The sequence below is a fragment of the Dasypus novemcinctus genome, chromosome 17 (assembly GCF_030445035.2).
Source record: "Dasypus novemcinctus isolate mDasNov1 chromosome 17, mDasNov1.1.hap2, whole genome shotgun sequence".
Classification (NCBI taxonomy): Eukaryota; Metazoa; Chordata; class Mammalia; order Cingulata; family Dasypodidae; genus Dasypus; species Dasypus novemcinctus.
Window position 1 is genome coordinate 31,679,148 of NC_080689.1, and position 27,332 is coordinate 31,706,479.

A 27,332-nucleotide genomic window follows, 5' to 3' on the forward strand; every position below is an offset into this window, starting at 1 on the left:
GAAATAAAAAGAATCATAAGAGGATATGATGAGAAATTATATGGAAACAAACTATACAACCTAGACAAACTCCTAGAAATGCACAAACAACCTAACTGGCACTACAAGAAACACAAGAACTTAGCAAACCAATCATATTTAAAGAGATTGAATCCATCATCAAAAATCTCCCAGCAAAAAGATGTCCTGGACTACATGGCTTCACAGGTGAATTCAACCAAGCATTTTGAAAAGAATTAACACATATCCTGTTTAAACTCTTCCAAAAAACTGAAGAGGAGGGAAAATTACCCAACACATTTCAGAAGCCAACATCACCCTAATACCAAAACCAGATAAAGATACTACAAGAAACAAAAATTATAGACCACTCTCTCTTATGAACACAGATGCAAAAATTCTCAACAAAATACTTGCAAATTGAATCCAACAGCATATCAAAAGACTTATACATCACAACCAAGTGGGATTTATTCCTGGTGTGCAAAGCTGGTTCAACATAAGAAAATCAATCAATGTATATACCACATGAACAAACTGAAGGGAAAAAAGCACAATTATCTTGATGCAGAAAAGGCATTTGACAAAATCCAGCATTCTTCTTTGATCAAAACACTTCAAAAGATAGGAAGAGAAGGAAAATTCTGCAATCTGATAAAAGGCATATATGAAAAACACACAGCCAACATGGTATTCAATAGGGAAAGGTTGAAAGCTTTCCCTCTAAGATCTGCAACAAGACAAGGATATCCACTGTCACCATTGTTATTCAATATTGTACTACAAGTTCTAGCTAGGTCAATTAAACAAGAAAAAAAAATTTAAAGGCATCTAAATAGGAAAAAAGGAAGTAAAACTCTCATTGTTTGCAGATGACATAATCCTGTATTTAGAGAATTCTGAAGTATTCACAACAAAGCTACTTGACCTAATAAATGAGCTCAGCAAAGTGGCAGGATACAAGATCAACATGCAAAAATCAGTAATGTTTTTGTATTATAGTACTGAACAATCTGAGATGGAAATCAGGAGGAAAATTCCATTTATAAGAACAACAAAAAGACTCAAATACCTAGGAATTATTTCAACCAAAGAAGTACAGGTTCCATATGCAGAAAACTACAAAACAATGCTAAAAGAAATTCAAAAAGACCTAAGCAAATGGAAAGACATTCCATGGACTGGAAGAATATTGTGAAGATCTTACCCAAACTGATTTATAGATTCACTGCAATACCAATCAAAATTCCAACAGCTTTCTTTACAGAATTAGAAAAGGCAATTACCAAATTCATTTGGAAGGGAAAGTACACCCTAATAGCCAAAAGCATTCTAAAAAACAAGAGCAAAATGGGAGGAATTTCTCTGCCTGACCTTGAAATATAATACAAAGCTACAGTGGTCAAAACAGTATGGTACTAGCATAAAGACAGACACATCGATCAGTGTAACAGAATGGAGAATTCAGAAATAAACCCTCACCTATACAATCAATTGATTTTTGACAAAACCTACCAAGCCCACATTAATGGGATAAAACAATCTCTTCAACAAATGGTGCTGGGAGAACTGGATATCTATAATAAAAGAATGAAAGAGGATGCCTCTCTCACTCCCTATTCAAGAATCAACTCAAAATGGATCAAAGACCTAATTATAAAAGCCAAGACCATAAAACTACTAGAAGAAAATGTAGGGAAAATCTTAAAGATCTTGTGATAGGTGGTTGTTTCTTGGACCTTATACCCAAAGTATGTGCAACAGAAGAAAAAATAGATAAATGGGACCTCCCAAAATTAAACACTTTAGCACTTCACAGGACTTTGTCAAAAGAGTGAGAAGGCAGCCGATTCAATGGGAGAAAATATTTGGAAATCACATGTCAGATAAGGGTTTAATAACCAGGATACACAAAGAGATGCTACAACTCAACAATAAAAAGACAGCCCAATTTGAAAAATGGGCAAAAGACTTGAGTAGATATTTGTCCAAAGAAGAAATACAAATGGCAAAAAAGCACATGAAAAAAATGCTCAACATCACTAATGATTAGGGAAATGCAAATCAAAACTAAAATGAGATATCATTTCATACCTATCAGAATGGCCACTACTAAAAAGACAGAGAACTGTTAAGTGTTGAGGAGGATGTGGAGAGAAAGGAACACATATTCACTGCTGGTGGAATGCAGAATAGTACAGTCACTGTGGAGAACTGTTTGGTAGCTCCTAAAGAGCTTAATATAGACTTGCCAAATGACCCTGCAATACCACTACTGGGTATATACCCACAAGAACTGACAATAGTGACACAGACATCTGCACACCGATGTTCACAGTGGCATTATTCATGACTGCCAAAAGCTAGAAACAACCCAGGTGTCCATCAACAGATGAATGGATAAACTGTGGTGTATTCACATGATGGAATACTATGCAGCTGTAAGAAGAAATGAAGTCATAAAGCATTTGACAACATGGATATATAAGAAAGACTACTAGTATTTTAATTTTTAAAACATTATTTTAAGCAAAGCAAGCCAGACACAAAAGGACAAATACTGTATGACTGCATTACTGTGAACCAAATATATTGTATTACATACTGTATGATTAAAAAAGAAAATTTACATATATCTAGTACATTCGAGAAATGTATGTTTTTATTCAATTGTTCTATTTTTTAATAATTGTTTATATTTTCAATTATTAAATACACAAAATAAACTTTAAAAAAAGAGAAAGATGAAACAAATGTGACAAAATAGTAATAAAAATGAATCTCGGAGGAAGATACATGGTTATTTTTCTAAAGAAGGCTGAATATGAAGAAGAAATTTCACATTAAAACACACATATGGGAAGTGGACTTGGCCCAGTGGTTAGGGCATCCGTCTACCACATGGGAGGTCCGTGGTTCAAACCCCGGGTCTCCTTTACCCGTGTGGAGCTGGCCCATGCGCAGTGTTGATGCACGCAAGGAGTGCTGTGCAACGCAGGGGTGCCCCCGCGCAGGGGTGCCCCCGCATAGGGGTGCCCCATGCGCAAGGAGTGTGCCCCATAAGGAGAGCTACCAAGCGTGAAAGGAAGTGCAGCCTGCCCAGGAATGGCACCGCACACATGGAGAGCTGACACAACGAGATGATGCCACAAAAAGAAAGACAGGCGGCAGACTTGGCCCAGTGGTTAGAGCGTCCTTCTACCACATGGGAGGTATGCAGTTCAAACCCCGGGCCTCCTTGACCCATGTGGAGCTGGCCCATGAGCAGTGCTAATGCATGCAAGGAGTGCCATGCCATGCAGGAGTGTCCCCAGCGTAGGGGAGCCCCATGCGCAAGGAGTGCGCCACGTAAGGAGAGCCACCCAGTACGAAAGAAAGTGCAGCCTGCCCAGGAATGGTGCAGCGCACATGGAGGGCTGACACAACAAGATAACGCAACAAAAAAAAGAAACACAGATTCCCATGCCGCTGACAACAACAGAAAGTTGATAAAGACAACACAGCAAAAAGACACAGAGAACAGACAACCAGAGTGGGGGGGGGGAAGGGGAGAGAAATAAATAAATCTTTAAAAAAAATCAAAACACACATACACTAGTGTGGAGATAAAAAAATCATTCTTAGTCAAAAAAAGGGGGCGGTGGGGAAACCCAACTCAAAGAAGGAAGTTAAAGACCATTGTTTTTATTCTCCATAGTAGGAAAAACAAAGGATTCAGTTAAACCAGAACACCTAGAAATGACATCCTCAAATTGTCATTGAGCCTTATGAAACAGCATATGAGGGAAAATCGACTTTAACCACACAGACTCAATGAGGAATGTTATACATAAGAAAGACTACTAGTATTTTAATTTTAAAATCTTAGGTGCTATCTTAAAACTGCAACAAACAAATGGCGGGGGGGGCGGGTAATAAGAGCAGGAACTCTTCCCATAATAGCATACTCCATGAAACCTGTTGTTTGCGGTTGGCAAAAAATAATTACTGGGGAAACGGACTTGGCCCAGTGGTTAGGGCGTCCGTCTACCACATGGGAGGTCCGCGGTTCAAACCCCGGGCCTCCTTGACCCGTGTGGAGCTGGCCCATGCGCAGTGCTGATGCGCGCAAGGAGTGCCATGCCACGCAGGGGTGTCCCCCGCGTAGAGGAGCTCCACGCGCAAGGAGTGCACCCCGTAAGGAGAGCCGCCCAGCACGAAAGAAGGTTCAGCCTGCCCAGGAATGGCGCCGCCCACACTTCCCGTGCCGCTGACGACAATAGAAGCGGACAAAGAAACAAGATGCAGCAAATAGACACAGAGAACAGACAACTGGGGGAGGGGGGGATTTAAATAAATAAATAAATCTTTTAAAAAAGAATAATAATAATTATTGAAAACGGTTTCTCTCCCTTATACCCTTCCTTGGCAATTTAATGATGCTTAAATAATAATTATATAGTGAAAATAAAACCTCCCTGAAGAATCTAAAAATAAGATAACAAAACAAACTTCAAATAAACAAAATGTTGAAAAATTACGTGTTTGGAAAGAAAAAAGATTATTAAAAACTTACCTTCTGGGACAGGAAAAACTTCGGCTATTGAGCCTAAAATGGTTAAGACTGAAAATCTAGTTGGATAGGAAGATCCAGGAAACAATGCTTCAAAAAGACTGTTGGAAATGGATGACATGAAATTCTAAAAAAAAAAAAAAATTACAATAAGTATAAATGCATTAACTCACAAGAGATTATCTTCAGAGTATCACTTTTAAGAGTAGTTTGTTAAAAAATTAAGATAGCAGAGACTTTTTAAAGAAATACTGGTTTATCATTTCATTTAATAAGCCATCTTGGCACTCTTACCCATGACTGGAACGAACCCTATCTTTTTCAGGAACAATAAGAAGTACAATTCCATTATAATCCAGACAAGAAACATTTTTAGTGAAAACAAGATCTGTTCTGACCCGACTTGTGCAAAGGCTACATGAAAACTCCTCACCAGCATCCAAACTGATCTCCAACCAGGCTTCAAAGGTGTGTATACTTTTTAATGTTATAAATTGACCAAAGGCATACCCAATAAATATTGGATAAATTTGGCTATAATGACCTAATTCTTACAAGGATCCAACTATTCCACTGTCTGTCACTACCCTTGGAAAAGTATAGACTCCTGCTATATTTTGCTATACAAATGATAAAAAATGAAAACTTAAACAAAAGACAATTTTTCAAAAATGCAAAGCGGGAAATACTTTATCCAGGACAAAGTCATCTTTCTCTAATGGGGCTGGGGAAGTGGAGTGAGAAAGGAAGATACTGTCTACGTAAGATCGAAGAGAAAAAGTATAAAGAAAAGCTGCAATTCTTCAGAACCCTTGATATTGCTATGCCCCAATGGCATATACTTAAACCCGAGTAGCAAAGGCAGCCTTGGGGTCACTGGCCTCTGGACAGGATCCTGCACTCATTTCTCTGGTAAAGGACATGCAACCTAGGCAATTTACCTTTCAGACCCTAAAAGCCCTAAGAGCTTCTGCATCTATTCATTTCATTGGGTTTCAAAGGAATAGCGTCATGATTGAAAAGTGTCTAGCTAAACTAGTTTTAATTATAAATGAGCAAAACAGTATTCATATTAAATTAAAGGACAAGTTCCCTTGTTAAGAATTATATCTTATGCTAAAGGTATTGTCATTGATACTTTTCGATAAAGCTTTTTTCCCTCAAGATTGTAATCACACTGGGGGCAGGGAACACAATTTATACCTGTGGACCCCTCGTCCCAAACACAGTTCCTTCATCCCCCATTCCCTACTCTACCACGGGACTCCATACATGCTCTAGTCACTTTTAATGGTTCACACTGAGCCTTCCAAATGCCTTGGACTAGTATTCAAAACTCTCTACTACTCCTTCCCAAATTGATTTAGACTCATTTCCATTACTCAATTCCTCCATTTCCCCAAGTTTGTAAAATATCATTCACAACAGTGAATTCACTGTTCCCCAAATTTTCCCTGCACTTTCTTACCTTTAAGCCTCCATTTGCACTGGAACTAGAGAAAAAACTAGTTGGATTTTGGACAAGAGCAGATCTGAATTGAAGTCCCAGCTCTACCACTTCCTAGCTGAGTAACCCTGGACAGGTTACTGAACTTTTGTAAGCTTCAACTTTTCTCACTTATTAAGTGGAATAAATAATGCCTACCTAACAGTGTTATTAAACATTAAATGAGAAAATGGGTAGGAAATACTTTTTAAATAAATGTAAATGTAGTCTGATTATTAACATTAGTTATTTTTGGTATGAAAGTCTTAGTAACTAGACTGGAAGACATCTTATCCAATTAACACCTACTCTTCTCTCCCAGCATGTAATCGGTTGATAGGCACCAAGTCTACCATATACCATGCATGGTACATGCTGTTAGGATGACGACAATGACATAGTACCAAGGTCAATCTCCAAAAGCCACAAAAGACTACCAGTTGAGAAAAAATAACAGAACTAAGAGATTGACTCAGATTAAGATTCTGAAGGACTAATTTTCAAAAAGTAAATATCTACAAGCACAAACTAAGAACTCATATACATGAAAATTCATGATCTGAATCTACAAAATAAGGTTTTTGTCTCATACTTAATTGAGATTTCACAAATGTCATTTTGTTCCTAATGAAGCACAAGAGAGAGATGTTTTCTAGTACTGATCAGAGAGGCTAAAAATAATTTTCATTTTCAGGGTGATTTAGAATTTACAAAGAACTTTCTCATTTAATCCTCAAAACCAATGTTTGAAGCAGTGCTGCTAATCCCACTGAATGGTTGAGAAGTCCCATAAACAGCCAACTAATAATGAGCAAAATCAGGAATTGAATCTATGTCTTTCAAGTTCACGTTGTACCTTCAGTTGGGATTTTAAAAAGGTAGAGCTGATTTCAGTCTTAGTCTAAGAATATTCGTCTTTAAATGACTTTTCGTCTTTTAAATATAAAATCAAAACCAAGGCCAACCAAACTGATGCTCAGAATAGGTAGTGAGTTTGTCATGGCTCAAAGTATCATTACTTTATTACACCAGTTTCACTAAATGAGATAAAATAGACACACCCCATCCTCTGTCTGGGCCTTATGAGAAATAAACATCTGTTTCGAGAGCCCAGATCTGGGGTAAGAAGGCAATGAAAAGCTCGTTCTGTTCTAGTGGACAGAAACTAAGGGGGAAGGTTATCAGGCTGAGCGCTGGTCCACACTGGAGCTGCTGTACTTGGAGTTCCATCTATCCCAGTAATATAGTACCCTGAAACCCAGCACCACTCTTCAAACTCACTCTAAAATGGGATAGATGGGAATCTTCAAAGCTGGGCCATGGGCCAGGGGTCACTAACCTTACGCTAACTAACATAAGTCACGTTAGTCTAAAGCAAAAGCTGGCCAGACGTGGCAGTTTTCTACCCTGGATTGGGGTGGAGGAGTTCAGGGCCAGGAAATTACCTTTTAGTTACAGTACTAAATTCATGTGGCCCGTGTTGGCTGCAAATTACTGAGGTTAGACCGCTGATGTCATTCTGTAACAGCTCAGTCCAGCCTTGGTTCCATTACCCAGGCTACCACAAGAGGAGTAGCAAGCACCAGTAGGAATATAGAAAACCCAGCGGGAAGGGGCAAAGCACTATTCGCCAAGAAACACTATTCGCCAAGAAACACTATTCACCAAGAGACCTCCATTTCTCATTCTTTAATGTTTATTTATAATTGTTTTAGGTTTCTTAAAACTCTGCACGTCTAGAAATGTATCACCTACCTTATATTGCTCTAAAGAATCAGATGGATGCTGGTCGGTTGACTCATTCTCTGGTTCATATTTGGATTTACTTTGCTCCAGTTTATAAAGTACCTGAGAACTTTCCTGTATTCTAGTAAACAGCTTTTGAGAAAAAGAAAAATGAAGCATATGTGAACCACATTACACTTAAATGTCAGTTTGAAAGGCAAAGGAAGAGTTGTCTAAATTCTTTACAATAAATTTCAGGCAAGAAATTTTTAAACCCTTAATATTTAGATGTTTCTTTTTGAAAGAACACTAACACTTATATTTTAACAATCAAAAACAAAGTATTACTCAAACCAGAATACACAGTCATTAAACCACACAGTTCTATTTCCTTTAAGTTGGTATGAGCCTGAAGACAATACAGTCATTTCTATACTCTACCAATTCTGTACCCAACAAATGTGTCATGTGATTAATTCAAATTGAATTATTCAATAATGATCTTTAATGAGGTGGGTAAAAATTCCTTCTGTTACCAAACTTTTCTTAAGCTACCTTCCACTCTGAGAATTTCAACACTAGATTTTTTTGTTCTTTCAGGGGAGTGGTGTAGGTCAGTGGCTAAGCACCTGCTTCTCATATATGAGGCCCAGGTTTGACCCCCAGTACCTTCTAAAAAAATAAAATAAATAAAGGACATTCTGAAGGAAAAAATTATTGGGGAGGGGGGCAGTAGGTGTAGCTCAGTGGATGAGCACCTGCTTTCCATGTATAAGGTCCCAGGTTTGATTCCCAATACCTCCTAAAAAAAAAAAAAAATCAGTTCAAGGTTGATTCACTATCCCAAAATAAAAGGACTTTTCACTCAGGATTTTATTCCCAAATATAAACATTACGGAATCATAGAACAATAGATCACAGAAAGGCCATAAAGAGATGCTGTGAGCCAACCCCACAGCATTCCCATATTCTCCCAAATCTAGGCTCTTTTTATAAACAATAGCCAGAAAAAAACAATAGTCAGAACAGAACAGAATTCACCACATTCCTAATGATTCCATAACCCTTCCAATACTTTCTGATGGGGTAGTCTACCTTTTTAAGAAGAGAACAAATCTGTTGGCGCACTCCTGGAGACTGGGTATTAAGATTGTATGTAATAAAGAACTCAATCAACTGCATTTCTTCTGAGGAAACAATTTCTGTGCTTCGATTACTTTCACAGAGCAAGCCTAATGTATCGACCCGTACCTAAAATCAAGCAATAAAATGTTAATTTTCCAATGAAAAAGGTGAAAACTAAACTACCTGAAATTCATTTTTTACGAAGTCTACCAAAGGGGAAAAATAATTAAACCTCACTGTACCATAAATAATTTTAAAAGGTTCCTCAATCCCAAAGATCCTGCGGTTATTTCCCACAAAATTACTTTTATTAAATGTGTCAATTTGTCATACATAAAGCTCAACAACCTTAAATATTCTTATTCCACAGTAATTCTCAGCTTCATTCCTTTTTCTTTTTTCTCAGTAACCCCAGGACTTTATCACTTCACTCTTAAATTACTGCCATGCACTCCAACTGGCCACCTGGTTTCTAATTGCTCCCCCTTCTGGCCCACCATTCTCATCTGTTTCATTAGCACCACTTTCTTGCCAAAGACTCTGGAGTGGCTCTGGTCTCCAGTTATGACCTCAACGAAATCTGAAGTCTCTGGCCCAGCACTGGAGCCTTCCATAAACTGGACATTACTCTTGCCAAAACAGGTCTGTAATCATCCTCCAGATCTTGTTGATTTGCACCCTTCCATTATACGTGCTGCTCTAACACATCTCCTCTAATCACATCTGTCATTCCAAAACAATCTCAGTATACTGTGATTGCTCTTTTTTGTGCCTCCCAAGTCCTGATGCATATACCAGGGTACACCTGCACCTGTGTTGTCTTCTAAGCATTCCTTATTATTTCATGCAGGTTTTCCTAACTGCCTCAACTAAAATTTAAATAGTCTGAGTATAGAGCCTACACCTTACACTTTCCATTCAGTCTCTCCATGGTTCCCCTAAAACAGTGCTAAGCACAACATATGGGCCTCTATATTAGACTGCTAAATGAATGAATGAATTAGGAAGCTACTGCACATATGAATTTCCAGGTATTTTGTTTACTTACTTGGCTATGCTGATGAATTAAGCCTTGTTTTATCCTTGCACTGGACACAAGGCTTCCCCAGGCATCAGTTGCAGACTGCAGATGCCCATGAGCTCTAGCTGTTCGCAGACAAGCCATCAAAGCTCCCAAAGCCCCTCTGCTATTACAAGACCCTAAAGATGGAAAAGACTGCTCTTATCCAGGAAGCACTGTAACAAAGATCATTACTGTGCTATGCCATGACCACAACAATTTGCAGTACCCGGTGTGCATGGTGTTTCTAACCAACATTGTATTTCAAAACATAAAAGTCACATTTTAAACTAAATTCTAACACAAATTAAAGTGCCTATTGTAAAATAATAATTATTTTAAATGATTTAATAATTCTTGTGTTGATAATTTCAAATAAGTATAATCCTTCTGTTAACTTTAAAAAAAATCATAATTTGTTAATATCTTCACTTTTTCCTTGACACTTAGAAAGTGAACCAGGAAGTAAATGAGGAAAAAAAACACAGGTAGAGAAATATGAAAGTCAATTAAAAAACTAAATGACTCTCAGCCAAACCTACAAAAGCCACTTGAGTAACTAGAGACTATAATTTCCTTAAAAATAGACATTGAACCTCGGCATATTTTGGTGTTAATGTTTCTCATTGCTAAGAAAGATAAAAGGAAGATCATAAAGATGCTGATCCTTTGAGAAGCTAGAACATCAACTATTACTTAAGGGGACAGAGAGTTCTAGCTCACATAGCACCTTGATATAAAAAATAGACTGCTTTACTTCAGAACAGATTCATAATTCCTTAGACTTAGTAGGCTTCTCAAAAAAGCAACAGGGAAGCCAATGTGGCAAGAACAAATGCTATTAAAAATTACAAATAATGGCTCATTTTTGTGTTTAGGAATCAAATTTTCCAGATACCTCGTGGCTATTCTTTGAACTGAAAGATTTTAATGATTTTAGTTGGAAATATTTCTTAAAACGTGCTATGGATTACCATATTTCATTTTGCTCAACAGAATATAATTTGAAGATTTACTTGATGAGTCAGGATCATCATTTTATACATTAATTACTGAATTATGCTTTAATGTAGTGATTCCTTCAAGGTTAGAGTTTCAATGAGTTGTTTGTTCCTCTGCTAAATGACTAGACAGCCATTACCATTACTTGAAGTCATGCCTCTAAATTTAGTTTCTTAGGGAAGCAGACTTGGCCCAGTGGTTAGGGCGTCCGTCTACCACATGGGAGGTCCACAGTTCAAACCCTGGGCCTCCTTGACCCTTGTGGAGCTGGCCCACGTGCAGTGCTCATGCGCACAAGGAGTGCCCTGCCATGCAGGGGTGTCTCCCGCATAGGGGAGCCCCATGTGCAAGGAGCGTGCCCCGTAAGGAGAGCCGCCCAGCGCGAAAGAAAGTGCAGCCTGCCTAAGAATGGCGCTACCCACATGAAGAGTTCACACAACAAGATGACGCAATAAAAAGAAACACAGATTCCTGTGCCGCTGACAACAACAGAAACGGACAAAGAAGAGCAATAGACACAGAGAACAGACAACCAGGGCAGGGGGGTGGAGGGGAAGGGGAGAGAAATAAATAAATAAATCTTTAAAATAAATAAATAAATATAGTTTCTTACCTAGAGACAAAAACTCACTACTGACAACTTACCTGTCTTTAACCTTGCCTAAACCAATATTTTATTACTGAATCAATCATTTGAATAGGCAAATTATATAAAACACACAAGTTTTTACTCCAGTTTGACAAGAGAATATAACAAATAAGAACTTGGTAAAATGAATTCAAATCTAGTAAGGATTACAACGACAAATACAGGCCATTATATACCTTGCCATAACCTACAGAAGTGGGTGGGAGAAAGTATAAACTACAATATAAACTTTAATCCATGCTTAGTGGCAATGCTCCAAAATGCGTTTATCAATTGCAATGAATGTACCACACTAATGAAGGATGTTGCTAATGTGGAAAAATGTGGGCATATGGGAATCCCCTAAATCTTTTATGTAACATTTATGTAATCTAACTATCTTTTAAAAAATTTAAAGAAAAAACCTAGGAAGGGGAGCCAATGTGGCTTAAGCAGTTGAGCACCTGCTTCCCACACAGGAGGTACCTTGCTTGGTTTCTGGTACCTCCTAAAAACAAAAAAACAAGCAACGAGCAAACAAACAAAATAACCAACTCGGGGAAGCCAATTTGGCTCAGTGGTTGAGTGCTGGCTTCCCACATATGGGGTCCTAGGTTCAATCCCTGGTCCTGGTACCACACACACACACACCTAGTAAGAGAGAAAACTTTATAAACTTTATAAGCCAGCACAATTGTAATCATTCCTTAGCTTGTAGAAATGACTTCAGCTAAAAAAAAACCTATTCAGCTATGTGGAGAAACAACCATTTCAGTCTAGAATCTCCATTGTTAATATCCTCCTCTACCATTTACAAAAGGGATAATTTTTTAATTTTAATTTGGTCAACATCTGCCTAGGTATCCATATATAAGTATCATAATAAAAAAATACTAAAACAAAAATTCATTTTCTTACCAATTTTAGCATCAGCAGAAGTTTGAAGAATCTTTACCATGTAGCTTAAGCTCTCAGGGCTGCAATTCAGTAATTTTGGCAAGTAATAATCAATCACATAAGATTTTTGATCTAGGTTTCCTTCACACAGTATAAAAAGGAGAGGAGAAACCCAAGTTTCATGCCACTGGTCAATCCACATACTGTCAACAGTATGGGATTTCAAATGATTCTTGTGATTTTTAAACATGGTTTCCAAGAGGTCACTTGCATAAGGTACCAATGACTGGTCCCCCATTACCTCTAAGATTTGAGATGGAATAGTTTTATCTACTGCCAAAATATGTTCAATTCCTATGCATTCCACCAAACAACCGAGGCACGTGTACTTTCCTTTAACATGCCATTCTAATCGCAGAAGACTCTCGGTTAGCCCCAGAAAGAAAGGATCAGTGACAGAATGTGCCCCTTCTATAGTGAGCCAATGCATTTGGAGAAGATTTTTGAATATGATTTTGGTTTGGTGTCTCAGAGCATCCAAAGGGTGTTCCCAGTGGGTGTAAACATATTCTAAAAGTCTCCCAGCTATGCTTGAATTGCCACTGAGACTATTCTTTAGGCTTGGGGAACTTGATTCAAGAACATGTATGGCTGAATTGGTCCAAGATACCAGAATTCTAGACAGAAACATTTCTAGAGTTGATTCCTTGATCCTGAAAAAAAAAAGGAAGCCATATTATTGTAAACTAATAAAAAGATATTTGATTTTATAATTATTTAGACTTTAAAAATATAAAATACAAAAAATGATCAGAAAATTCAATCATTATTAAATATACAGAAACATTACACATAAGGCAAAAACTGCTACCAAATCTACCAATTTTTCATCTTGTAAAAATAGCCCAAAAAGAAGCACAAGGAAACTTTCTGAAGTGAAGGAAATCTTCACTATCTTTATTGTGGTGATGATTTCAGTGTGCTTTTTAAAACATACTGGAGGCCTATGGTTGTGAAGAGGGAGTTAGGGGGATGTAGGGAGTGACTGCTAATGTAATGGGTATAGGGTTTCATTACAGGGTGATTCTAAATTGACTGTGGTATGTTTGTACAAAGCTGTGAATATATTAAAAACCAACCAATTCCATACTTTAAATGGGTGAATAGTATAGTATGTGCATTATATCTCAATAAAGATGATATAAAAAACATGAATACTTTTTAAATTTCTCTGAAATAGCCACTGTTTTTAAACACATATACACTAAACAACATGTAAAAAAAGTTAAAATATCCTAATTTTCCTCCTTTAGCCATAAACTCATTACTATCAAGCTATATCTATGGACTGACATTTTAAGCACATGATCACTTTCAGCCATAAACAGAAAAAAAACAAACAGAAAATACAGATCAGTGAAGTCATAAGACCAAGTTACAGTGCTGGCTCAGGTTCTTATTGGCCATATGCTCTTAGGTAAGTCATTTACTTTTCTGAGTTTCACTTTACTCCTTCAACAAAATAAGATTTCCTACATCTAAGCTAATTACAAACTTATCTATCAGACATGTGAGGCTCAAATTAGATCAACCATGTTAAAATTCCTCATAAACTCTAAAAGGACTATACATACAGAAATGTTTTCATTTTTTAAAATGCTAGCATATGAACTGAACATTATAAGTTAATTTTAGAAATGTTCAAGACAAGGTAATCCTGTAGCTCTCCCTCTCCCATCATCCCTTCTTCTCTTATTCTACTTTCACATCCACTTCATTCGCTATACATATATCCCATTCAATGCAGCATTTAACCTGACCATTTTCCATCAAATTACTAAGTATGCTGACTCAGGTACCATCTAAATGCTTCCAGTGGTATCTTGCAAGCAAAACAAACTGCAAATAAAAGATGAGACAAGCATTGAAACTCACTGTGAACTCAAGGTGAACAAAATATGTGCAGTATCCAAGAGCAAAGCCTCCCGCCTTGGACCCATGCTCTCATCCTGCCAGTCAAACATGGCGAGTGTCCCCTGACACAGGAATAACAGAGCTGACCCAGAGACCTCAGCACAACAAAGGCTCCTGCAGCTGCTCACAAGCCACTCGGGGAGGCTGGTACAGTCCACTGAATGGAGAAGCAAACTTCTAATCTGGAAAATTACACCACAGCTAATGTACATAAAGCCTCTCAAACTTTTCAGAAATATTTCAAAATATAAACCCAAAAATCTCTTTCCCCTGAAATATTCCAAGAAAAATAACTAAAGCTAAACGTAAAAAAATAAAATTAAATTTAAAAAGGTTTGATAGGCACTAAATTATATTAAAAATTTTTAAAGGGTAAATCCAGTTCTGTGAACCATTTTGCTCTTTTTTGAGGGTACTAGATCACAGCACAGCACCACCTATAGGTGGATGAGCTTTACTCATCTTTTTATTAGAGATGAGTAAAAAAAATCTTAAATTTTATCCAGTGATAATTACTTCATGTGATCTCATAGAATAGGGCACATATATTTTGTATCAAATAAGGAAAATAAATAAAATTAGTTTCTAGATAATAGATTAAGGGAAAAAATCTGCTGAGGATTGTGGCCTAAACTATCCAATCATAGTTTCCATGTGGATCAGTCACTAAAAATTGACTCTAAAATGTGTCTCATCTAAAGTACATGTTTTGAGTTATTCTTTTTAACAACCCTGTGAGGTAACACTATTACTTCTTTTTTTTTTTAGGAAATACTGGGGATTGATCCTGAGACCTTGTACATGCAAACATGCAAGCAGGCACTTAACCACTGAGCTACACCCACTCCCCTTGAAGTATTCTTAATATAAAGAACATGTTTATCAGAAAGTTTCTTCTGGGTACACCTACACATTAATATCTGTGTAATTTTAATATTACAAATATACCTTTTATGATAATGAGAAATTGAATTGAACAAATACCATAAGGGAAAAACTGAAAGGACAGACACCAAAAATGGTGACAGTGATCATCTTTGTAAGATGGAGTGTTACTCTTTTTTTTTATCTGAATTTTTGTAATTGTCTCTTATTACAAGAGAAAAATATCATTAGAATCATTTAGACATACAAAAACAAAAGGATTTCACTTTCACATAAATACTTTTAAAACATGCCTAACTCTCAATATAGTACAATTCTAAAAGAGATGCACTTACCAAATCAGGAACCTTTTCAGGTGGATCAAACATAGTCTTAATAAAGAGAATAACAGCTAATCCAGATGTGCTCTGAATTGTCTGTAAGAGGTCATCTATTTGGCAATAAAAAGTAGAAAGCATATATCAAATGATGATAGATATTCTGGTACAGTGGAAAGAGCAGATGCTTTGGGGACAGTCATAGATATAATTTCTAACTCGGCCACTTCCTAGGGAAGCAGGTCTTAGGCAAGGCATTTATTTAGGCCTAGCACATAGGTATTCAATAAATGTGTCTCCTTCCTCTCTCCTCTATCTTGTATTCCCTCCTCTTTAATGTCTCCCAGCATACTTAACAATATCTGTTCCTTCCCCTCCACCAACACCTCTGTATCCAAACTCCATTACACTTTGTCTTGAAGAGATTTTAGGGCTTGTACAAAGAGCCTACCCTGATGCTAATTATAAACTTTGCTATCATTACCACTGTACCAAATGCAACCAAACGGTCTTGATTAGATATCATCTTTTCTTTCTCTATTGGCCTCCATTTGCAAGAGAGTATACAAAATAATAGGATGAACTGTTCAACCTGGGGTAAGATGTAAGACGGACACTATAAATTACCTACAAAATATCCATTCTACCTTCCCTTTGCTAAAAGACTTTGGTTGGGGCAGCCATGACATGGAAGCAGAAGTCTCCTGGGTACCTGGGTACCTTTCTGTGTACCTGGCCCTCCTTCTTCCTGCCTTGAACACAGACATGACATCTATAGCTGCAGCAGTCATACAGCAACCAGGCGGCAAAATGCATGAGGGTGAAATAAAAATGGTATAAGATAGCAGAGCAGAGAGGCAGAAAATATCTGGGTCCAGACTGCCCACACATGTTCTGGACCACCCTTGATACGGGGAGGAGGGGAGGCACACTTCTCAAGTCCCTGAAATAATATTTCCTGTTGCCTACAGCTAAACATTTCACTGATATTGAAACTTTAGCATCCTGAGGAAGAACAGCATTGATTAGGTGCCAGCAACTTTTCAGGGAAAAAAAAGCCACCTCATATTAAATCTGTCTTCCCTGCCTTTGACTAATTAAACAGCCTTTCTTTTAAGTTTACAAATTGAGATTAACAAATTCCTCTTCTAAAGAGCAAATTTTCGGAAATCATCAGGGAGCAGGTGTGTGTCAGTTGTTGAGCGCCAGCTTCCCACATGCAAAGTTCCAGTACTTCAAGAAAAAAAAAATAAGCAAATATACTCTGAAAAATTATTCATAAATTGCAACTTAGTAAAAATAATCTTGTTTTACTCTTCGTTTAATACATATCTGAGATTACAGGTAAGAAGAAAAATGGAAATATTAATTGGATAGTAAGATAACTAGGACTTGTACTAGCTACTAGGCTTAAAACATATAAACATTTGTTTTATGTGTTTTAACCCTGTTTTTTCTCATCAGCCTAACAAAACCCAAGTCAGTGTCTGTTACTTACAAACAGGATCCTTGAAGAGATCTCATTCATGTTTTTTAAAAATTAAGTTTATGTTCATACATATATTCTGATATAAAATAGGTATTGAGGGGAGAAGGGGTAATTTAATTTTTTGCATATATATATATATATATATATATATATCTGTTAAGGATCATTTTTTTCAGTAATCTTTTTATGGTAATATGAGCACAGACATAGAAAGCTATCCAAAACAAATATATAGCTTAATGAATTTTAGAAGACAAATATCCTTATTCCCACCATCCAGAACAAGAAATAGAACTTGACTATCCAGCCCAGAAGGCTCATTCATTTCCTTCACCCCAATCACACACACCCCTCCTCTCATCCTCAGTAAGCATTATCCTGACTTTTATAGCAATCCCTTATTTTTTTTATAGTTTTATCAACTAAATGTGTATCCTTAGACACTTTATTTTAGTCTTGCCCATTTTTTTGATATGCCTTTTAAGTCACTTTTGATCTACAGGGATCCCCTCCACTCCTTTATTTTCATTAGCATTTTCTCTGCTGACAAACTCTGGCCATTGGATTTCCCACAATATGGATGTTACTGCTTGCTTACTCCTGGCGCAGTTCAACATATTGCTCTGTCCTCTGTAGTTTCTGCAAATTGGCAGCTGGACCTAAAGACTGGATCAGTCTCAAGTTCCATCCTTTTGGGAAGACTAGGGGTGACAGCAAGAGACACATATTGTCTGGTTGTCTCTTTGTAATGTCAGCAGTTGTTGATGCTTCAAGCCTATATCTATTAATTCATTGGGGGTTACAAAATGGTGATATCCTAATTCTATCATTTCTTTTACATATATTACTTGGAATACTTTTATAAAGAGTTACACCCCCTTATCTACTACTTGGTTATCCAGTTGTATAGTACCTATGGACAGAAGCAGCATATGAGATATAAAGAATAACATGGACCACCTCACAATCAGCAATTATTGTTATTATTTGAAGACAACATCTCCAGCTAAGGACCTTTCCAGATCCTCCCTCCAAACTTGAGATTTCCTCTGAAAAGTTTTCTTTTGCTATTTAAAGTCTATGGCTCTTGAATACTAATATTAAGTAGTCTACATTGTATACAATATAGGTATATATTTACACTTAGAAAAATCCTCCAACATTATCCCTTGCTGAATTGGTATCTTTAAAAGAAAAATCATTAAAACCATACAATCCAGGGTCTCTTCCCACTTTGGGGGAGAAGGGTGAAGAAGTTCCACATCTCAGTTGACTATCATATATTTCAGACAATTATTAGGAAAAGTTGATTGATACACAATTATAATCATCATTTGTACATTGTTACACTTACCATCACTTAAAAACTTGGTGAAAATACTCAGCAAGCTACACATACTTCGCCAAAGCGAAGAATTAGAAGCCTTCCAAAGATTTCCCTGGAAACTTTGTATTTTCTGTACTAGCATCATTGAAACTCTAATGCCTACCAATAAGTCATTCATCAACTGCGTTTGAACAATATGATTTCCGGTATATTTTCTACAAAGAAGAAAAGACAATGTTACAAAAGGAAATTCAAACAAAAGCATCATCATTTCCACCCTTTTCCAAAATAAACATTCCCCAAAGGGTCAAAATCAATTTTAGATTATAGCTGACATTAATGGTCTCTCCCCTCCACTCCCATAAAATTTCCAACTCTGTAACATTTACTGCAAGCTTTCAACACTCATAACATACCTCAACATTTCCCCTCTTTCTCAGTAAATGACTAACCTCACTTTACCATTTTAGAATAAAGATAAGAAATCAAGAATGAATGGCACAAATTCACAAATCTCATCACTCCTTTGACCTGATACACTTTCTTTACTTGGCTTTGAAGAGGCCAGACTCTTCTAGATTTTATCCTCCTTCACTGTCACTCCATCTTAGATACCTTTGGCTAATTCTTCCTCTTCTCCTTGATCTCTTTAAGTTAGAGCTCCCCAGGACTCAATCCTTCATCCTCTTCTTTTCCTCATCTAATTCACACCCATGGTGCCCATGGTGCTGGTTTCTCCTGGCTCATTTGCTTTAAATTATGATCTAAATGCTGACAAATTCCAATATTTAATCTCCAGTCTAGACCGCTCTAACTTCTAGGCTGGCACATCTAACTGCCTATTCAATACCTTCACTTAGACACACAAACTTCTCTTTTAACCCCAAACTTCTTCTACCTGCTGGGATCTTCATTTTAATAAAAGCATTGTAATCATCCTTGATGCCTCTCCTCTACACCCTATCCATAAGGAAACTTGTCAGCTCTAACTTCAAAATATATCCAGGATCCAACCACCTCACTGCTACCATCCTGGCCTGAGCCACCTGCATCTCTCCCTTAAGCTAAGGCAATTGCCTCCTAACTATTCTCCCAGCTTCTATCTTTGCCCTTCTCAACACAGCAGTCATAGTGATCCTGTTAAAACAAAAGTCAGATCAAGTCACTCCTCTGTTCGGAACCAACACTGGATCTCCATCTTACTCAGAGTAAAGGCCAAAGTTCTTACCACACACCATTCCCCTTATGACCCTATCACCCATTACTTTCTCCTCCTCCCTCACATCTCTCCAGCTCTACTGTGCCCTGGCTGCCCTTTGAACACAACCAGCCCACTTCCACTTGAGGGTCTTGGCATTGGATGTTCTCTGTGCCTAGGCTACTCTGCTGCCAAATACCTGCATGGCTCACCCTCTCCCCAACTTCAAGCCTTTGCCTCAAACACCACTTTTTTAAAGTCATTATCTTCACCAGCTCTCTGGATTCCCTTTACCTTGGTCAGCTTATTCTTTTATTCCCACAGCACTTACTACCTTCTAACATACATAGGTACATACATAGGTAGCTTCTTATATTTATGCTTATTGCCTGACACTGCCAGCTAGAATGTAAGCTCCATGAGGGTAGAGACCTTTTTTTCATACACTGCTTTATATAAAGAGGCTAGAACAGTCCCTGGAATATAGTAGGGGCTGAAAAAATATTTGTTGAATAAATGAAAGGATGTCCTAACGTCCTATTCATCTTCCCCATAAGGACAGTCCCATACAAAGTTCTCTATATCCATATCATCTCTACATCTTTTCTCCTTTCTCAGTGGAGGAATCAATCATCCTCCTGTCTAAGACCAATCATGATATCTCGTCTCTCCAGGGAATGTGCTCCCTCAGCAATCTCTTCCCTCCTGAACCTCTCCTCAACCCTTTCTCTCAATCAGCATCATTTCCCACATGGAATCAGTCACTGAGTCCCCACATAAATCCTATATTCCACCACATAGAACTAACTGTCATTCCCAAAACACGCCAAGTTTGTTTAGGTCTTCCCCTTCTGTCCTCTATGAAGAATCTCCTTACCCCTCCTTTACTGCCTGGCTAACTCCTACTCATTCTTTAAAGATTCATCTGAGCATTTCCTCTCATTCATCACATATTTAACAAGTACGTGCTGTGTACCATATACTGTGAGACACAGTAGATAGATCTTAAATAAGATGGCCCTATCTGTAAACAAGTAAGTACAGTATAATAGTTAATATAGGTGCTTTGAACAGATATATTGGGAGCACAGAAGAAGGATGGTATATTTTGCTGAGGTAGGGGCATAGATGTTTGACTAGAATTTTAAACGATTAATAGTATTTACCAGGAAGCAGACTTGGCTCAACGGACAGAGCATCTGCCTACGACATGGGAGGTCCACAGTTCAAACCCAGGACCTCCTTGACCCATGTGGAGCTGGCCCACATGTAGTGCCAATGCGCGTAAAGAGTACTGTGCCACGCAGAAGTGTCCCCCACATAGGGGAGCCCCACGTGCAAGGAGTGCACCCCATAAGGAGAGCCACCCAGTGTGAAAGAAAGTCCAGCCTGCCCTGGAGTGGTGCCACACACACAAGGAGCTGATGCAGCAAGATGATGCAACAAAAAAAAGACACAGATTCCCAGGTCACTGACAAGAATAGCAGCAGACACAGAAGAACACACAGCGAATGGACACAGAGAGCAGACAACTGTGGGGGCAAGGAAGGGAAGAGAAATAAAAAAATAAATCTTTTAAAAATATATATATATTATTTCCCAAGAAGACAAGCAGAGAAAGCTGTTCCAAGTAGAAAAGGTACCATATACAAAGGCACAGAGTTGTGAGTCTCCAAGGTGTGTTCAAATAATTGTAGGTGGTTTGCAGTGGCTAAAGCATAGGATGTGAGAGGTGTGCAGTGAGGGAAAGGTGAGGAGGCATCCAATCATGGAAGAATTGACTGCTGGCCTCTAGCCAAGAAGCTGTCACTCAACAGCTGTAAGCTGTAAGGCGTGTAGAGGATGGACTACTGGAGGAAGCACTGGAGACTTCAACTAGGAGACTACTGCCAACGTCCAGGTGAACAATGACAAGGGTTGAAACTAAGTTACTGAGTATGGAGAGAAAGTGACAGCTATAAAAGAAGTCAAGGGGGCCGAAGACACAAGTCTTATCCTGAATCAGAGTAAATGCAAGGGGTTCATGCAAAAGGATGTGGTGTGGAAAAACAGCCCAATTTCTAGTCTGGGTAACTTGATAGATAGGGCTTTTCATTAATACAGGAAACTGAAAAAATAGATTTGGGGTAAAAGAACAGTAAATTTTCTTTTGGACATACTGAGTTTGAGGCACCTATAAAACATTCAAGCTGAGATTCCAGGAGGCAGTTACTGCTCAGGGAAGAGATCTAGCTTGGAGTGATAAATCTGGGAACCATCAGCATATAGATAATGGCTAATACTGAGGAAGCAGATAAGATTAAGCAGTCAGAATAAATAGGATAAAAAGGGTAGAACCCATATTTAAGAGATGAGCTTTCTAAAGAAAGCTTCTAGCAACAAATATAGTAATCAAACCAGCAAACAGAATTAAAAAAAAAAAAAAACCTTGAGAGATATAGAGACTATATAGAAACAAGAAAACATTTTTTAAAAATTATGATTAATATCCTCAGAGACGGCGGCGGACTTGGCCCAGTGGTTAGGGCATCCGTCTACCACATGGGAGGTCCAAGGTTCAAACCCCGGGCCTCCATGACCCATGTGGAGCTGGCCCATGTGCAGTGCTGACGCACGCAAGGAGTGCCCTGCCACGCAGGGGTGTCCCCCGCGTAGGGGAGCCCCACACGCAAGAAGTGCACCCTGTAAGGAGAGCCGCCCAGCACTTTTGAAAGAAAGTGCAGCCTGCCCAAAAATGGTGCCACACACACGGAGAGCTGACACAACAAGACGACGCAACAAAAAGAAACACAGATTCCCGTGCTGCTGACAACAGAAGCGGACAAAGAAGACGCAGCAAAATAGACACAGAGAACAGACAACCAGGGTAGGGGGGAGAAGGGGAGAGGAAAAAAAATATCCTCAGAGAGAGAAAAGAGACTATTTAATCCATGAAATAAGAACAGGACACTAGGGAAACGGACTTTGGCCCAGTGGTTAGGGCGTCCGTCTACCACATGGGAGGTCCGCGGTGTAAGCCCCGGGCCTCCTTGACCCGTGTGGAGCTGGCCCATGCGCAGTGCTGATGCGTGCAAGGAGTGCCGTGCTACACAGGGGTGTCCCCCACGTAGGGGAGCCCCATGCGCAAGGAGTGCACCCATAAGGAGAGCCGCCCAGCGCGAAGGAGGGAGCAGCCTGCCGAGGAATGGCGCCGCCCACACTTCCCGTGCCGCTGACAACAACAGAAGCGGACAAAGAAACAAGACGCAGCAGAAAGACACAGAAAACAGACAACTGGGGGAGGGGAGGGGAATTAAATAAATAAAAATAAATCTTTAAGGAAAAAAAAAAGAACAGGACACTAGAGAAAAAAGGAACAATTCAGTGGGGAAAAGGGAGAGTGTCTCATCTCATTTATTTTCATAACAATTTATTGTTTGTTCAGTATCAAACCTCTAAAAACTTAAATTTAAATAATTAAGTCTAATATTAATGAAAAGGGATGTACAGAGGACATTCTGGAACCTACTTTAAATTTTCTTCTAACAAAAATAATACACAACTGTAAGTATGTATGTACAGGTGCACAAATATATAAACATGTAACACTTGCCTATTTTCTTCTGTGATTTCAATTAAACTCTTCTGCAGGAAATGAAGCACTGAAATAAAAAGAATATAATGACAAAACAGAAATTTAAACTTTAACTTCGGTATGAGAAAATACTTTAAATCACTATTTCCAAAGATGATATCATAGTATCAAAATAGAAATTTAAAAGGAAGGAGCACAATGTACCTTAGTTACCTGCATTACTATACCCATTGCAAGAAAGTCATAAGAACCAGCTCTAAAATGACTCACACAAACAGTCACTTTTCAGAATAAAATAAAATAATAGCACTTACCATTTTCAAGCAGATTATTAACGCTTGCTCTACCTGTAGGGGAAAAATTAACATATGTAAGGAGTTTCAGGACCAAAACTAACATCTTTCAAAAATGACAATTTTATGGCAGAAGTTACCAGAAAAAGTACTAGAAGAATGGTGGCTTACCCACATTAAAGTTCTCCATACAGGAAGATAAATTGTCAGTTACTTTTCTATAAGAGTTTAGATCAGTAGTACTCAATTCTTTCTGAAGACGACAAGTAAAACTATGTATAGCCTCAGTCAGAAAACATTCAGGTAGGCCATTTAGTGAGCTAGAAAAAGAACCAAAAATTAAAACTCTGGCAATCTAGTAGAGCTCAGGGGTATGTGGGGAAAGAGGGAACCATTCAACTGTAGGAAAACAGAACTAAATTTTCACACCACAGCCAGAAAATGGCAACATCACACAACCATCACTGGAAATGCCTGGTCTATCTTTCACCTGGTCTCCCTCTTCCATCTTATTCCTCCACATATCCAGACCTGTTTCAACCGAGCAGCCCACAAGACCCTATACTATCTGGTTCCACCATTAGCTCTCTGGCCTCATCTCAATTCTTGTTCACTTCGCTCTAGCTATAGTAATCTTCCTCTGTTCCCATAATATGCCAGTGCCTTTGTTCTTTTTAGTTCCTCTACTCACAACACTGTTCCCTCAGATATCCCCACTAATTACTCCCTCGCCCTTTTCAGGTCAATCCCAAACATCACCTCATCAATGACATTTGAGTAAAGATATCGAAATGACCACCATATTTTATATTGTAACTCCTACCCCATCTCTATCAACCCCTTCCCCCCTTCTCTGATTTATACTTCTCCAAAGGACTCATTACCATCTAATACACTATATATTCTGCTTATTTATTCTGCCTATTTTCTATTTTACTCTTAGAATGTGAGCACCCTGCTAGACTTTTGTTCACTGTAACCCCAATGCCTAGAAGATGCCTGACATATAATAGGTAGGCAATAAAAATTCACTGAATGGATAAATTAAACTTACGTCAATTTTACCTAAATTAATCTGAACCAAATCCAATAAATGCTTTTTTAAATGACTAACAAGTAAAGCTTCTTCAGAAGGATAAAAATTAAAACTTAGGAAAATTCTGAAAAAGAAGAGCAATGAGAAATGACTTGCTCTAGAACATATGATGCCACATTAGTGAACTATTATAAATAAAAGTGTGGTGTAAGTACATGAACAAATAGACTCAAGTCTAAAAACAAACCTATGCTTTTATGGGAGCATACAATGTGATAAGGATGGTATATGTGGGAAAAATGGACTATCCAACAGTTTGGGACAAATGGCTCCTCATACGGAAAAGAAAAATTAAGTTGGATTCCTACCTCACACTACACTCAAAATTTAATTTCCAATGGATTAAAAAGCTCAACAAAAAAAAATAATTAAAAGCATTATAAGAAAGTATATATATAATTTTATATAATCCTGTATTAGAGAAAGCATATCTAAGAAAGACATAAAGCCTAGAAATCCAAAAAAAACAAGGAAAAATATTAACTGATATAATTACAAAAAAGTAAAACCATGAGAAAAGTTTAATAACAACTTAAAATAACAAAATAAGAGATTGCATTTGGCACAAAAATCTATGTGGCACTCCTATAAACTAAGAAGATATTCTAAAAAGAAACTATACAAAGGATATGTACTTACCAAAAATAATAATAGCCAATCAAACTCACATTAAAATACATGCAATCTCACTAGTAATCTGGGAAATACAAATTATAATGAGACACCATTTCTCACCCATCAGATTTTAGAAGATTTAAAGATTTCCAGTACAGGAAAGATATGAAGAAACAGACCCTCTTATTCACTGCTGGTAGGAGTATAAACTGGAATCGTTTTTTGGGAATTTGGTAATATCTATTAACATTTTAATAGGCATAATTTTTAGCCCAGAAATTTCATTTCTAGAAAGTGAACATAGAAAATATACATATACAATAATATACATAATTAAAAATATCACTGCAGGGAAGTGGATATGGCTCAAGCAATTGGGCTCCCATCTACCACATGGGAGGCCCAGGGTAGATTACCGGGACCTCCTGGTGAGGGCAAGCTGGCCTAAGCAGAGAGCTGACCCACGAAGAGTGCTAGCCCACGCAGCAAGCTGGCCCAAGCACAGAGGTGGCACAGCAAGATGACATAACAAAAAGAGACACAGAGGAAAGACGATATGAGATGCGGCAGACCAGGGAGCTGACGTGGTGCAAGAGATTGAGCACCTCTCTCCCACTCCGGAATGTCCCAGGACCAGTTCCCGGTGCCGCCTAAAGAGAAGACAAGTGGACACAGAAGAACACACAGCAAATGGAAACAGAGAGAAGACAACAAGGGGGGTGGGGGGAGAAATAAATAAATCTTTAAGAAAAAGGAGTATCACTGCAGAACTCCAGAACTATTTGGAATAATAAAAAAAAAATAGAAACAAACCAAATATCCATCAATGAGGAATTAGCACATGTAATATGGTACATATAAATGTTGATACATCCGTATTGTGGAGTATTTATAGCTGTTAAAAAGAATAAGGAGGGAAGCAGATTTGGCCCAATGGATAGGGTATCCACCTACCACATGGGAGGTCCAAGGTTCAAACCCAGTGCCTCCTGACCCATGTAATGAGCTGGCACACACACAGTGCTGATGTGCTCAAGGAATGCCCTGCCACACCGAGGTGTCCTCTGCGTAGGGGAGCCCCACGCACAAGGAGTGCGCCCCATAAGAAGAGCCGCCCAGCGCAAAAAAAGTGCAGCCTGCCCAGGAATGGCACTGCACACACAGAGAGCTGATGCAACAAGATGGCGCAACAAAAAGAAACACAGATTCCCGGGGCCTGGGGAAGGGAAGAGAAAAAAAAATCTTTAAGAAAAAAAAAAGAATAAGGACTATGCTGATATGGAAATATCTCTAAGATTCTTTACAGGAAAAAATGCTACAGAACAAAATATATAGAGTACAATCTAATTTACGTGAAAAATGAAAACTAATATATACATGCCAAAAGAAAAAAAAAAAAAACCAGTCTAGAAAGATTGACACAAAATGTTAAGTGACCATTTCTACCAAGTGAGATAGCCCAGAAATAGTTAAAAAAAGAGACTTACTTTTCATTGTTGGGTACTCTTTATTGCTAGAAGTTTTTATATCAAGCATATATTCCTATATTATTTTTGTAACCTCCAACAATCATATTAAAGGTTAATGGACTAAACCAGGGATCAAAAGCTCACGGACAAGGCCCACAGTGTTTTTGTAAGGCCTGTGAGATGAAATTGCTTTTCATGTTTTAAAGGGTTATAAATGAATAAATCACAAAAGAGACCACATGAATAAATTTTTAAGTGATATATTTCAGTTCAGTTTTATTAAATTGGGAAAGAATACCCCACTACTTTTCCTTTTTTTCCTTACCTTGCCAATACTTTCTTCAAGGGATTCTTTAGACTCAAAGAAAGATAAATGCCTGCTAAAATATCCAAACAACTTCGAGCAGTGGGATCGCACACGCCATTTTTATCTGCCCTCTCCAATAAAGGCACAATCTATAATCCAAAAAATTCAGAGCCATAGTAATTTTTTCTAGTATCAAGCACAGAAGAAAAGTGGTTCCAAATACTCTTTTAAGTCTCAATGGTAATATCTGAAATGTTTTCCACACTAAATTATTAAATATACTGATTGAAACACTTATTTTAATTTTTAATTA

The 27,332-nt window shown here is 38.0% G+C and overlaps 1 protein-coding gene across 4 annotated transcripts in view; it reads right to left on the minus strand.

Moving 5' to 3' along the window:
• The window catches only part of THADA (THADA armadillo repeat containing), a 383,919-nt gene that overhangs the window by 352,113 nt on the left and 4,474 nt on the right, over positions 1-27,332 (minus strand). For all 4 annotated transcript variants that reach the window (XM_012524133.3, XM_058278477.2, XM_071208795.1 and 1 more), the window contains exons 4-15: positions 27,038-27,168; positions 23,704-23,852; positions 23,554-23,586; positions 23,258-23,306; positions 18,495-18,682; positions 15,670-15,764; positions 14,411-14,631; positions 12,497-13,188; positions 9,937-10,088; positions 8,859-9,014; positions 7,794-7,916; positions 4,556-4,679 (exon numbers count right to left, since the gene is read on the minus strand). In XM_012524133.3, coding sequence (XP_012379587.1) covers positions 4,556-4,679; positions 7,794-7,916; positions 8,859-9,014; positions 9,937-10,088; positions 12,497-13,188; positions 14,411-14,631; positions 15,670-15,764; positions 18,495-18,682; positions 23,258-23,306; positions 23,554-23,586; positions 23,704-23,852; positions 27,038-27,168 — 2,113 coding nt within the window. The remainder of the gene's footprint in view (positions 1-4,555; positions 4,680-7,793; positions 7,917-8,858; positions 9,015-9,936; positions 10,089-12,496; positions 13,189-14,410; positions 14,632-15,669; positions 15,765-18,494; positions 18,683-23,257; positions 23,307-23,553; positions 23,587-23,703; positions 23,853-27,037; positions 27,169-27,332) is intronic.